Source organism: Syngnathus typhle, linkage group LG17 (assembly GCF_033458585.1).
Source record: "Syngnathus typhle isolate RoL2023-S1 ecotype Sweden linkage group LG17, RoL_Styp_1.0, whole genome shotgun sequence".
NCBI classification, from domain to species: Eukaryota; Metazoa; Chordata; class Actinopteri; order Syngnathiformes; family Syngnathidae; genus Syngnathus; species Syngnathus typhle.
In genome coordinates this window covers 5,598,788-5,611,351 of record NC_083754.1, presented here as the reverse complement: position 1 = coordinate 5,611,351, position 12,564 = coordinate 5,598,788, and the positions used below count along the sequence as shown (strand labels likewise).

Sequence of the window (12,564 nt, the reverse complement as noted above, 5' to 3'; positions counted from 1 at the left end):
AGGAACATCACGTCCGAACAACTGTTTGAAATTAATCTCAAAATACGAATGATGTCACGTTGCACCTATTTCATATATTCATATATTTATTTAATAAATTACACTGCAGCCAGTGATGCTTTCTGCTGTTGTCCCACTAGCCTTGTTGGAGGCTACGTGTTGGGTTTCCTCTCCATGTTTTTTGGTTCTTTAAAACCAGAGCAGCAGAGGGAGTTTGCGCCATGCATCCGGCAGCACCGCCGCATGTCATCGATCACATCCGCACACATGCTCTCCACATACTTGTTAGCTGCCGGAATGATATCAAGTTAGCATTGTGCATAAGTCATTTGGACAACAGCATATTTTGACCGCAATATACCTTGTAAACACGTTTGGATGGCGCAAGCATGCTTTTTGCAAGGATCTTTTGCTGGCATTGCAGACTGCTTTCGATTTTTTTTCCTTCCTTGTTATGATCACGTGACGCACAGCGAGCCAATGGAATTTGTCACAGCGACATCTGTTGACCTTTAATGGTATGGCAGTGTGGCAATGTATTCGAGGAGAAGTTTCTTGAACCATAATACATTTTATTTCCCTCTGTTATTCAAATTGGTGTATTTATATGACATTCAAGCCAGTTATACATTTATATGTATAAAACAAGCACATATGTTTTCCGCATAGACGAACATATTCGAACATTCATTCTAAATGATTACAATGACAAGCTTTTTTTTTTTTTAATTTGTCTACAAATGGTGCAGATTGTCAGGTCGGGGCACCTTGAGGGTACTTCGCCAGTGGCAAACTACTGGAGGTACAAATTTAGCACCTTTTTTCTGACAATGTAGAAAATCAGAGTAGAAAATCAGACAAAGCTAATGACATCAGCAACTATATGTAAACTTAACTAGACAGCTATCTATGTTAAAATGGTGACAAATTTAGCATAAATACTGAGTGTTGTAAAAATCCCTGGTGGTCGGTTCACACCTTCTGTCTACCTTTGCTCTTGGCTTTGACAGTAAACTGCTTGGTCTTCTTCCCTAACACGTTGGAGGCGGTGCAGGTGTAGGTTCCGGGCAGCAGCAAGGATGAAGCGAGTACGGCTTGTTGGTCATCTTCCCTTTTTGGCTCCGGCTCAGGTTGCCAGCTGTAGACGGGTGCCGGGTTCCCAGCAGCGGTGCAGTTCAGCGTTGTTTCACCACCTTCTGGCACGTCCACGATTTCCGCTTCGGGGCTTTGAAACGTCGGAGGAACTACATTGAGGTAAGCAAGAGGTAAGCAGAGCTGCAATGTAGTTCTTTGGGTTCAATGTTGTTGGTAACACAAACTCACAGTACACAGATGCTCTCAACGGCACCGAGGTGACAGTCAGAGGCGGTTGCGGACCTTCCGGTCCGAGTTCGAGCTCGGCCACGCAGCTGTACCGAACGCCGTCGTCGGCCTGGGAAGGCGTGATGACCAGGATAGAGGAAACTTGCACCGGCGAGGGAGAAGTCAGGTCGGTAAAGGAGCGGTTATACACCTCGTTGCGGCCCCTGTACCACTTCAAATTGAGATATTGAACGGGAGCCACGTTCTGGACCTCACATAGCAGCTGATACTCCTTTCCCGCCACCATCGGCCCGGTATGATTCACCACCGTGATAGTGACGCTGTCTGGGCTTTCTGTGAGAACAACAAAAACCAAAACAGAGTATAAAAAATCAAAAGTAAATCGGTGGAATAAAAACATATGCATTAATAATCTCACTGTAGAGGACGAGATTGAGTTTTTCCTCGCACTGGCGCGGTGCGCTGAAGAACACCCCGTAGCAAATAGGCTCCTCGATCCAGTCGATGAGGCTGTCCACCTTCCACTGGACGCTCGGGCCCCGCTGCGTGTGCGCCGCGCTGATGGCCGATTCCCAGCCCAGCACACGCACCGGCCGGGTCGCCTCGCAGCTGACAGACACCGACTCCCCGAAGCCCACCACTGCCCTGGCGGGTTTGAGGATTAGGGAGCACCCGTCACCTGAAACTGAGACGGTGACATCAAGGATCATGCCGCTAACTGGATAGAAAAATTGCATCCTACCTGAACAAAACATGCAAAGTGCCACAATCCACTGCAGAGGCGCCACATTGGCCATGTTCACTTGGCGGTGAAGCAGCCCCGGATAAGACAAATCCCAAGTTACACAAGCTTGGCCAACTCTGCAGGGAACAATGCTTGGTGGACACAAGGGCCCCCTTCATCCCATCTGACTTCACTGTGTGTGTGTGTCTGTTGAGAAGGGAAAGAGGCGACTTTGCCAGGTGGAATGAAATATCATATTTCAGACATGACGTTAAAGCACTTACAAAATGGTGGGTGGTCAAATCTGAATTTATTTCCATTCTTTTCACTTGAATGTGCATTCTGGGCCGGCTGTTGTTGTTGTTGTTCCCCGGACTCCCACTGTGAGCAGAATCCTGCACGGCTGCAGCACCATTGGATTCTCTGCGGTGTATTTACAATGTGGACAGCTGCATGGAACACATGACTTAAGCAGAATAGAACTTTTGAGCTCTTAACGTGAAGGAATATGGTGCAAATGGGCAAACCGGGTCAGGCTATACTTTACATTCCCCGTCTAATTAGTATGGCGGCCTTGCAACCTACAAGTGAATGAGAGCAGCAGTGGGCCAAGAGGGGGCCGAAGCGAGGTAAAGGCTGGCACGCAAACAGTTAAAGGCAAGCAAGACAAATCAGTATTCCTCTGGAGAATGTTTACATCATTGCTTAGTGGTTTTAAAGGTCAAAATCTAGTGTCAAATAAAATATTTTGTTGTTAATTTAAACTATTAATAAAAGAATACTATTTCAATAAAAAATTAAGGAAATTTGTATTCATTATGATTAAAAAATAAAGTATTCTCACCTTTTGAAGCTACCAAAACAATACACAGCGGAGGAAACAGGAAGCTGTTTTTAGGGCGCTATCGCCACCTAGTGGAGTATTTGGGGAATTGCGTAATTGACATGATAAATGGCATACATAACAGTTAACATGATTAACATCCTTATAATTAAATCAAGTCCAGCTATTATTAACAAGTACGAATACAAAACCACGCTAACCACTGTAAAATAAAACTAATATTTTCATCCAGTAGTGTAAAAATGGAAAAAAAAATTGACACCAGAGGAATTACATCCATTTAATGCTTAACATAGTCAAGTACAACAAATCGGATGATTGTCTTGACAAAACATTGGGGAGAATCAAACTTACACATTAGTGTTCACAGTGCAAAACTTCCCAGACACATGCAAATCGTCATAAAATAGCTTTGTCGCCGATGATATAAAAAAAGGTGCAAATAGAAAATAAAACACATCAAATACAATCATGGAGCACACTGCACAGTGGTACCTGAAAATGTGGAGGTGCAATTAGAAACCCTGTATTTGCCGTTTCGTAGCCAACAATGGATTTAACTTGGTCTATTGGAGCCCAAAATTAAATAAGGCTCATACAGGACCTGACACAGGAGTGAAGCCGAGCTTACTGCAAGAAAACGTCCCTTGTGGGGTGAGGAAAAAAATCCCCAGGATGGCGAGCACGACTGCCACGGCCAGAAAAACCCCGAGCACCACCGCCAAGGTTGTTCGAACCCCTGCAGGAGATGGATGTTTCCGTTATTGTCTCGTCAGGAATTCTGAATCCGCTTTGTTTGAGAGAAGCAGTACAAGAAGCGTGACGAGCTTACTTGGAGCTTGGGTGACCGTGAAATACTTGGTGACGGCACCCCGGGAGTTAGCAGCGGTGCACTCGTAGGTGCCTGCGTACTTGAAAGAGGAATTGAAAATGTCTTGAGTTCCATTCGGCACTTTGGACATGTGAGGAATGTTCCAGCTGTACTGTGGCGCAGGCTCTCCTGAGGCGCTGCAATTTAAACTCATTTGATCGCCGTCGGAAAGTGTCAGAGTCTCGTTCTCCGCTTGGCTGAAAGTCGGAGGGTCTGTTGGGACAAGATTAGATTTGTTAAAGAACTGCATGGCACAGTCCTAATCTTTCCTTGTTTCTATCTTTCCCCAGTTGGTGTCGACTTACAATGCACAATCAGCTGGAACGGCTTTGAGGAGGTCGCTGGAAGATCTTGCACTGGACCAAGGTCGATCTTTACCTCACAGTGCAACCGGACTCCATTATACTCTCTCGTGCCGTTTTGTAGGAAATAAAAAATTCGGGAAACTGGGCTAAAGCTGGTACTTCCGTTGCCCCACATCTCTCCCAATATTTTATTGCCATTGAGCAACTTTATAGAAACTCGATGTATTGGCGCAATCTCAATGACTTCACACTCCACCGCAAAGTTTTCCCCTTCTTCCACGGTGTCAGAAAGCCATAAGCCTATGTTCACATCATCTGGCATTTCTGCAAGGAGAAATGAAAAAGTGAGGCACGGAGCAAAGTTGACCTTTGGCTCATCACGTCCGAAATGAAGGCTACTTACTGTAGACGGTGACGTTTAATTCCTTAGTACACTGAGAAGCATTGAGATTGACAAAGCAGATGGGACGCGCGGACCACTTTTGCAACGAATCAATTTGTAAGGTAAGGTTGGACACGCCCTTCACCAGTCCTGTGCCTCCATATGGCGATTCCCAGCCCATTCCCTTCACCTGAGGAGATGATGACTCGCATAGTGCCGAGACGGTGCCGCCAAAAGGCACCGCCACAGCAGGAGGCGTAATTTCAAGTGGACAGGTGGTGCTTGCAGGCTGTGCTGGAAAGAAATGAAAATGTTCTCTATTCTTCAGCATAACTGGTGGGTAGAGGTGGGAAATAACGGTAAAATACTTTTGTACTACAGTAATCCCTCGTTTATCGCGGATAATTGGTTCTAAAAAGCGAAATCCGCAAAGTACGGTCACCAACAAGAAGTACCGGGCAGGGTAACGAGTTATCGGAAAGATGCTTATTCGCGAAAACGGACTTCTAAAGGAATGTAAACGAAGATTTCCTCAATTTAGAAGTTTTATTTGGACTTTTAAATGTTTCTTTTTTAAATTTGGAAAAATCCGCGATGTAGTGAAGCCGCGATAAACGAAACGCGAAGTAGCGAGGGATCACTGTACTTCGATTTTTCAGGTATCTGTACTTTAATGCTTGTAAAAAAAAAAATCATTGCGATTGCGCAACTCTTTTCTGGTATGTAACACATGCACGTTTTGGCAAGCTGGGGGCAGTATGATGCTAAGAAAATGAGAGTAAATCGAAACCAAATCATTATTAATGTTAAATAGTACTTAATGTGCATTGTTGCAAAACACGCGACTCAATGGGTGCGTACTTTAAACCACGCATGGTTGGAGAGCAGCCTGGTTTAAAAACCGACAAAGTATTTCACGGATGGACTGGTGCAGCAAAACGTTTAAAACAACGACGCAGCTAAGTTAACAAGCGAATGAATAAATGACAAAAACCACTCTTACCTGCAAACGTTATTAAGAAGCTGAGTAAGATGATTATCATCACGAACGTGGTAAAATAGGCGCAGTCAAACTAAACTGTAGTGGAAAATGATAGAAACGAAGTCTGTCTTCACACGACCAGCTGCGTTCATGTGAATAAACCAAATACAGTAATCCAACCCACCCGCATTACTCCTACGTGCGTCATTGTTAGAATTTGCCAAAGTTAATGTTTCGACACATTAAGCAAAATCCGGCCAATCACGTCACTGTGTCAACATGTCATGACAATGTAATACAGGGAACTTGCTCGCCTGTTGCTTGTCAGATCCGCAATTTCCCCAATGACTATGAAAGCAACACACGATAATGATCATTAAAAATCGGGACTTTCCAACAATCCAAAATAATGTTGGAATAGATGCATGTTTAAATGAAAATAATGATCATATTCTGGAAGCACATTTTCAACATCCTCAGTGTCATACAAAACAAGTGTTTTGTTTTTATCAACAATTGAATCTGCACAATGCAACTTCACCGGAAAGGCACATTTAATAACACCAATAAAAATCTTCAGTTATAAATATGTACAACAAATTTCACAAGTGTAGACACCATATTCACATCCACAATGCAGTGTTTGTTCACTCTTAAAATTCAAAGTTTTAACAGAATATAAACTATTTAATATAACATTAAGGGCAATTCATTCATTCATAGAAAAGCATCTGACCTCAATACAGACAAAAAGAGAGAAAGTGAGGCTACAGAAGTGCACAGTGACTAACGGCAGGCACGGCCAAAGGGCAAAAGGCTCAGTGATAGACACACGTCACATCATTTTTCACAAATCAAGCACAGCTGATTAGTAAAGAAAAAGTAGTGCACTTCCATTTTCAGAATTATATGCAACAAACTCCCTTTTTGTGCTTATCAAACATTCAAAATCCAGCTTATGTGGTCTCCTTTTTTTGCCACCTCCCCGTCCAGTGAAGTATTAAATACTTACGGGTACAGCGCAAGCCAGAGTCTTTAAAAGGATCTGATGAAGAGTCAAATCTGGAAGAAGACATGACTGTTAGTCAGTCGGCAGACGGCTCGTCGGTCACGACAACTTGGTCATGGGGAACTGCAAGTCCCAGCCGTTGTGGGCCACGTTGGCGTTGTGGCCGCTGAGTTTGGGGTTCTTCAGGCTGTAGCGGCGCATCTTGGTGTTCTTGTAGTAGATGGAGTAGATGAAGAGGAAAATGGCCGAGATGATCACCACCGTGGCCGCCACAAATCCGGCGATGAGAGGCAGGTAGTCCTCTGCGGTCGAAACACAACACAGCAAAAGTGAAGCAACGGTTTGCAGGCCGTCAAAAAAAAAAAAAAAAAAAAAATCACATTTGTGTTTCGCAAAAAATAGCCAGCTCGGTTGGATTTTGCATTTTATTCATAGCATCACTTTTGGAAAACAGCTGCGAAAGATGACATGGAGGAGTTTTTGTGCGAGTCCTACCTTTTGGGACCACTTCAACCTCGTACGTGACCGAAGCCAGGGAATTGACGGCCATGCAGACGTAGCGGCCCGCTTCCAAGACTGTGATGTTGCCTCCCCCCGCCAAAGAGTTTTTGCCTTGGGTATTTGACCAGTAGATGACGGGAGGCGGCTGACCGTCAGCTTCGCACACCAGCTCCTCGGGGTAACCTCGGAACAGCGGGACGACTCTGGGGAGCTTTGCGGTGTTGATGATCGGCTTGTCTGTTCAAGGCAAGACAAGTAGATACACACCACGGAAAAGAAAAAAACTAACAGATATGAAAGATGAGCTCACAGTGGACGCTCAAGCTGACAGCTCGTGACTTGACGGAGGGTGACAGCCTCGGTCCAGCCGGTCCGAGCTCTAATAGAGCCTCGCAACTTAAAGCTGCGTCATGATGCGTTCGGTTCAAAAGGAAGCTGGCGCTGGCGGACACGTTCACTGGCATTCTGGTGACGCCCGGTTCACACGACGTGTTTGAATCTTGCAGGCAGTCGGCCAATTGTAGAGGCTCTGAAGGATATTTTGGGGAAAAAGACAAATGTTAATTTTTCTGGTCAGATTAAAAAAAGTAAACTGAGAAGCCATCATTTTTCTTATTCAAAATTATTAATTTAATTTATATGATTTTCATGTACTAGCTGTTTGTGTGTATTATACCGCCCCCATGTGGACAAGGTGTGCACACCAGAAGGAGCAACCCAATTCCCACTTAATGTGGTAAGAAAACTTTTTTTTTTGTTGGAATTTCCCTAATTTTCCATGTTGAAACATGATTTGAAATATCTATTTTAAATTGTCATTTTAGTTTCAGAACAAATTCAAATAAAAAGTTATGAAATTAATTTATATGAGGATTTTCATGCACTAGCTGTTTGTGTGTATTATACTGCCCCCATGTGGACAAGGTGTGCACACCAGAAGAAGCAACCCAATTCCCACTTAATGTGGTAAGAAAACTATTTTGTTGAGTGTTGGAATTTCCAATCATTTTCAGTGTTGAAACACGATTTGAAATACGTATTTTGAATTGTCATTTTTGTTTCAGAACAAATTCAAATGATATTTGACTCCTTACCTCTGAATGACGGCTCAATGCTTCGATTGCCTTGATACCAGCGCACAACGAGGCTTTGTGCGGGAGCCACGTTGGTGATGTCACAATGCAACTGGCACGGCCGGCCTTCAAAAAAGATCTCCTCGTTGACTGGACGGACGGCGACGCTGTCCGGCATTTCTAGTTGTGGTCATTGAAAGAAAATGGAAAAAAAGCACGTTAAAAATAGAATAAAAATAGGGAAAAAAAGAATAAATATACACACTATAGAGGGTGAATTTCAGAGGCTTCTGGCAAATTTTCTGCCCCTGGAAGAAGGCGGTGCAACGAGGAGCAGGGTCCCAGTCGGTGTGGGTGTCCGGAGTCCAAGTTGTTTTGTTGAGGTGGACGGGGTCCCGCTCGTGCCAGGCTATAGCTCGGGACTTCCTGGATCTGGTGAACATGCACGTGGCGTTCTGACTTTCGCCCTTGTATTGGAGCACCAGGTTCTCCGGGTGTATCCTAATGGGGCATTGGTGGTGCTCACCTGTGGGAATAGATCGAAATCTCACAAACATGGAAGAATGTGCACAGGTGCTGCAACATGGAGCCTTTCCCGAACATGCATGCGATGCTGTCGTGCTGACATGAGGGAGCATGTAAAACAAAAGCTGTTTGTTAAGGTCCAACAGGAAAGGAAGGCAGTCAGGAAGGAAAGACCCTCCCAGAGGAAAGACTGCTCCTGAGGTCTTAATGTTGGACTTGAACGCATCATCCACCATCTCAGTGCACATTCCTCAAGTCGAAAAAACTTAAGAAAAATTGTGTGGAATATGTGTTTTTTTTAAAATGTATTTATTTAAAAAAAGAGTCTTCATCGCAAACAATGTGCCCATTTGTTCTTCTGATTCAAGACACGTTTGGAATGTGAATTTTCCTCTGACCGATTGGCTGCACAATATACAAACAACCGCATGATTATTTTTAGACAACTGTCATATTTTTATCATTCACATTACAAATCGTTTTACTCACTCGACTGGGCTCCGTTCGACAGCGACAGCTCGAAAGTCAAGAAGACGGAGAGAAAACGAAGCCACTTTAAATCATCCATTTGACTTGTTTGGTTTTTTTTTTTCCCTCGCCCCCAGATTCGTAACGGCACTGTCCCGGCTTCCGTTAGCTAGCCAGGGTGACTCCGGCCGGGCGGCGCCTCTTTCGCGTGTGCGTGTGTCAGCTTCTCCAGCTGAGTGAGCGAGCTAAATGCTAAAGCTACATGCCTGGCTATTTCTTGCTCCTCCCTCCTGGGAAGAAACAGCGGTCCTGCCTCCCTATGTACGCCATCAACTGCGCATGAGCAATTACAGCGCCGTTACTAACTAGCTCGTTATTTACGAACAATGTGTGACAGATTATGATAATGTTTTAAAATAATAATAATAATAATAATAATAATAATAATTACCACAGAGTAGTTCGTCGCTGCCATCACCGCAGTGGTCCTCTCCATCACACATCCGATGAGACAAGATGCAGGCGCCATTTGCACATCGAAACCAACCGGGCTCGCACTCTGTCACACACACACACTTTCTTTGTCATTTTCACACATATTATGACAGACTAAACAGAGTCCAAGGCCAGGGAAGTACAGTGATTCCTCGCTACTTCGAAAACCACTTTGCTGGAGCAGTCGACCTGCAGCACTTTATGTCAATGAATGGACTCTCAAACTGTTGATTTCAAAGCTATAGAAATAAACTCAACTTGACTTCTGGGGTGTGTGTGTGTGTATGAGCCTCACCTTTCACACTCACAGTGACTTTTTTCCCGACAGTCCCTCTTTCGTTAGTGGCGTGGCACTTGTAGTCGCCTGTGTGGTTTGAAGCCATATTTTCGATCAGCAGACGGGAAATGCCATCTTCATTAACCTGAACTACGTTTTGAAAAGTGGGTGCGGTCCAGGAGTACTCGGGTCGCGGGTTGCCTCTGCTGGAGCACTTGAGATACACTTCGGAGCCAAGCTCAACTTCAACGGCCTCCAGCTCTTCTATCGGTGAGGGCGGATCTGCCCAGAACAATTTGTGGTTAGAACTAAATTCCCGTTTGGTCATCAATGGCAACTGAAATCAGACTCACATACAACATTGAGGTCCACTGTGGCGTTGACCGTGTTTGAAAACAACGCGGCAACCACGACGTATTGCCCCGCGTCGAATCTTGTCAGCGTCTCCGATAACTCCACCTGCTCTCCGTCTTTGTACCAAGTTATCAGAGGTTCGGAAGAGCCGCCTTCCACATAACAGGAGAGGTTGAGGTCGTGAGGAGCGTACTCCACCACCGTGTAGTTATTTGGACAAATTAACTCTATGTCTTCAAAGTTATCTAAAAAGGGAAGAACAAAAATGATTTCAACTACGCCAAGCAATCAAATATGCGCTAATTTCCACAAACTAATCTGCGTATTCAAATTGTGATCTTACGTTCAACAGTGACATTGAACTCGGGTGAAAGGAAATCGAGATACGGTCCCTCGGGTGTCAGGTCCATCACCACCTCACATCTGAGCCGGACAAACTGCTGCATTTCCGAAAACGACTGGGAATATTGATAGGTGTAGCCCAAAACAAGATTGACGAGTCCTTTCCTGGAAAACTCTGGGCGTCTTTCCATGATGACTTTTTCGCCGTTGTACCAGCGCACAGTGACGCTTTCAATCGGCGCTATATTGTTGACGACACATTCCACTTTAATGGCCTCTCCGTGTTTTACAACAGAACTGTTGGCTTGGATGGAGATGTTTTGTGGAGATGCTGGTGGAGGAAAAAGAAGTGATCAGACACATGACCCCATGCTACCATTTTGTCAATGTGTTGAATAGAGCTGAGCTATTATGTAAAAAAGAATTCCCCGAAACAATTGTGATTGTTGACAAACTACCAAAACACATGAATTATTTTCCTGATGTTTTCATAATTGTGAGAAGCCAAAATTGAAACCATTGATTAAATGACAATGAATCGCTTAACACTCACTGTAAACAACCACAATTGGCTTATTGGAGCACTGCACTCGTCCGCTTTTTGCCCGGTGGCTGAGGAAGCACGTCGGCGAGATGTTCCAAGTAGTGAGTTTGTCCACGCTCCAAGTCAAATGGCGCACAAGCTTCAGGCCCGTGCCGCCTAGCGGAGCTTCCCAACCCATTCCTTTGTACATGGGGTCGGATGTGCTACAGTTGATCGACACGGGGTCTCCGTATCGCACCACCACTCTGGGTGGGCTCAACTCGATGGGGCAGCAGGCACCTGCGTAAAGTCATGTGATTATTGTTTTCCGTCCAGTTCGGTTTCAGTGAGGATATGTCACTGCCTTGCTCCACTGACATAACGAGGAAACCCTTCCTTCCTCTGGCCGTGCGACCTTTTAATTCCGCCCAGAAAGGAAAACGCTAAAAAATCGTATTCCCTCAACTCAACTCTACTGTCAACATCTTGCATAATGACAAACATGCACTTTATGAACAGTCATTACAACTACACTGGAATCGTGATTTTAAATCCTATTTGAACCTTTTTCTTCAAATACATATTTTTAACTATTTCTAAAAAATATGAACAATTTGTTTGATAATAATCTGTTTTGTTGCAGAAACTAATATTGAATATGGACATAATGTTGTATGTGCAGTATGTAAATCTTTAAATTTGCTGTTCTCAGTCAGAGAGTAAATAAAATACAGTTACTCTGGAATATTCGTGACACTTGACTAAAACGCAAAGAGTTGTTCCTACCTGAGGTGCAGAGTAGAAACCCTAACAAGAGGCGCGTAAAAGTTGTCCTTTCGCCCATTTCCCCTTTCTCCCTCTTGGGTGATTCCTTTTCTCCAACTCAGAGCTACTTGTGTACCACTCTCATGCGTTGCACAAATGTCAAGTAGAAGAGAAGGCTCGATAAAAAAAGAGCGTGAGAGAGAGAGAGAGAGAAAAGGAGGTGTGTTCATTTGATACGTGTGTGTGTGTGTGCATGTGTGCGTGTGAGATTCCTGCTTCCAATAAGTTGGGCCGTGTTACACTGCAAAGTTGAGGCAGCAGCTGCATGAAAGTGCAAATTGGGACATGGAAATAAACAACTGTGATGCAAACACACAGCTGTTGTGAAAATATTTGCTGGTCATTTTTATTTCATCTGAAATATTTACAACAATAAAAAAAAAAAAAAGACAAGAAATATAGAGCTCTGCTGAACAAGGTAAAGTGACGGGAGAGGTATATTTTTAAATAAATAAATAAATAAATAAATAAATAAATAAATAAATACATACATACATACATACATACATACATACATACATACATACATACATACATACATACATACATACATACATACATACATACATACATACATACATACATACATACATACATACATACATACATACATACATACATACATACATACATAAATAAATAAATAAATCAAAGTTTCATACAGCCCAACTTTTAGTTTTTGGTATTTGTATTTCTTAAAGTTACTGTAGCTGTTATAGTTGGCTCATCGTTGAATTATTA

General features: G+C 43.6%; 3 protein-coding genes across 4 annotated transcripts; all 3 read right to left on the bottom strand.

The window, feature by feature from the left end:
• Positions 1 to 68: 68 nt before the first annotated feature.
• cmc4 (C-x(9)-C motif containing 4 homolog (S. cerevisiae)) lies at positions 69 to 480 on the bottom strand. The gene is made up of 2 exons (XM_061302711.1): positions 362 to 480; positions 69 to 289 (listed from the first exon to the last, which is right to left on the bottom strand). Exons 1-2 carry the CDS (start codon positions 417 to 419, stop codon positions 153 to 155), a joined length of 195 nt encoding a protein of 64 aa, XP_061158695.1. The 5' UTR covers positions 420 to 480; the 3' UTR covers positions 69 to 152.
• Positions 481 to 551: 71 nt separating this feature from the next.
• Positions 552 to 5,770, bottom strand: icam1 (intercellular adhesion molecule 1). Its single transcript, XM_061303875.1, has 9 exons — positions 5,453 to 5,770; positions 4,471 to 4,743; positions 4,068 to 4,391; positions 3,724 to 3,975; positions 3,486 to 3,630; positions 2,066 to 2,220; positions 1,742 to 2,008; positions 1,324 to 1,656; positions 552 to 1,244 (listed from the first exon to the last, which is right to left on the bottom strand). Exons 1-9 carry the CDS (start codon positions 5,490 to 5,492, stop codon positions 973 to 975), a joined length of 2,061 nt encoding a protein of 686 aa, XP_061159859.1. The 5' UTR covers positions 5,493 to 5,770; the 3' UTR covers positions 552 to 972.
• Positions 5,771 to 5,967: 197 nt separating this feature from the next.
• On the bottom strand, positions 5,968 to 11,942 carry icam3 (intercellular adhesion molecule 3). Of its 2 annotated transcripts, none has more exons than XM_061302576.1 (11): positions 11,785 to 11,942; positions 11,029 to 11,298; positions 10,477 to 10,806; positions 10,133 to 10,408; positions 9,798 to 10,061; positions 9,459 to 9,566; positions 8,280 to 8,540; positions 8,036 to 8,194; positions 7,252 to 7,470; positions 6,936 to 7,178; positions 5,968 to 6,742 (listed from the first exon to the last, which is right to left on the bottom strand). In XM_061302576.1, exons 1-11 carry the CDS (start codon positions 11,840 to 11,842, stop codon positions 6,540 to 6,542), a joined length of 2,391 nt encoding a protein of 796 aa, XP_061158560.1. In that variant the 5' UTR covers positions 11,843 to 11,942; the 3' UTR covers positions 5,968 to 6,539. The 2 variants fall into 2 exon arrangements, with proteins under 2 accessions (XP_061158560.1, XP_061158561.1); XM_061302577.1 differs by having other exon boundaries at positions 10,133 to 10,378.
• Between the last annotated feature and the right edge of the window lie 622 nt (positions 11,943 to 12,564).

Bases quoted from the DNA above. Each gene is read 5' to 3' on its own strand.
- icam3 (XM_061302576.1), bottom strand. From the start codon at position 11,842: ATGGGCGAAAGGACAACTTTTACGCGCCTCTTGTTAGGGTTTCTACTC. The intron at 10,807-11,028 runs GTGAGTGTTAAG...TTCCTCCACCAG, and splicing joins GCCAATTGTGGTTGTTTACA to CATCTCCACAAAACATCTCC. The intron at 8,541-9,458 runs GTAATTATTATT...CTATTCCCACAG, and splicing joins CAGCGACGAACTACTCTGTG to GTGAGCACCACCAATGCCCC.
- cmc4 (XM_061302711.1), bottom strand. From the start codon at position 419: ATGCCAGCAAAAGATCCTTGCAAAAAGCATGCTTGCGCCATCCAAACG. The intron at 290-361 runs GTATATTGCGGT...TCATTCCGGCAG, and splicing joins CATCCAAACGTGTTTACAAG to CTAACAAGTATGTGGAGAGC.
- icam1 (XM_061303875.1), bottom strand. From the start codon at position 5,492: ATGATAATCATCTTACTCAGCTTCTTAATAACGTTTGCAG. The intron at 4,392-4,470 runs GTAAGTAGCCTT...TTCTCCTTGCAG, and splicing joins ATTAAACGTCACCGTCTACA to AAATGCCAGATGATGTGAAC. The intron at 1,657-1,741 runs GTGAGATTATTA...TTGTTCTCACAG, and splicing joins ACTCAATCTCGTCCTCTACA to AAAGCCCAGACAGCGTCACT.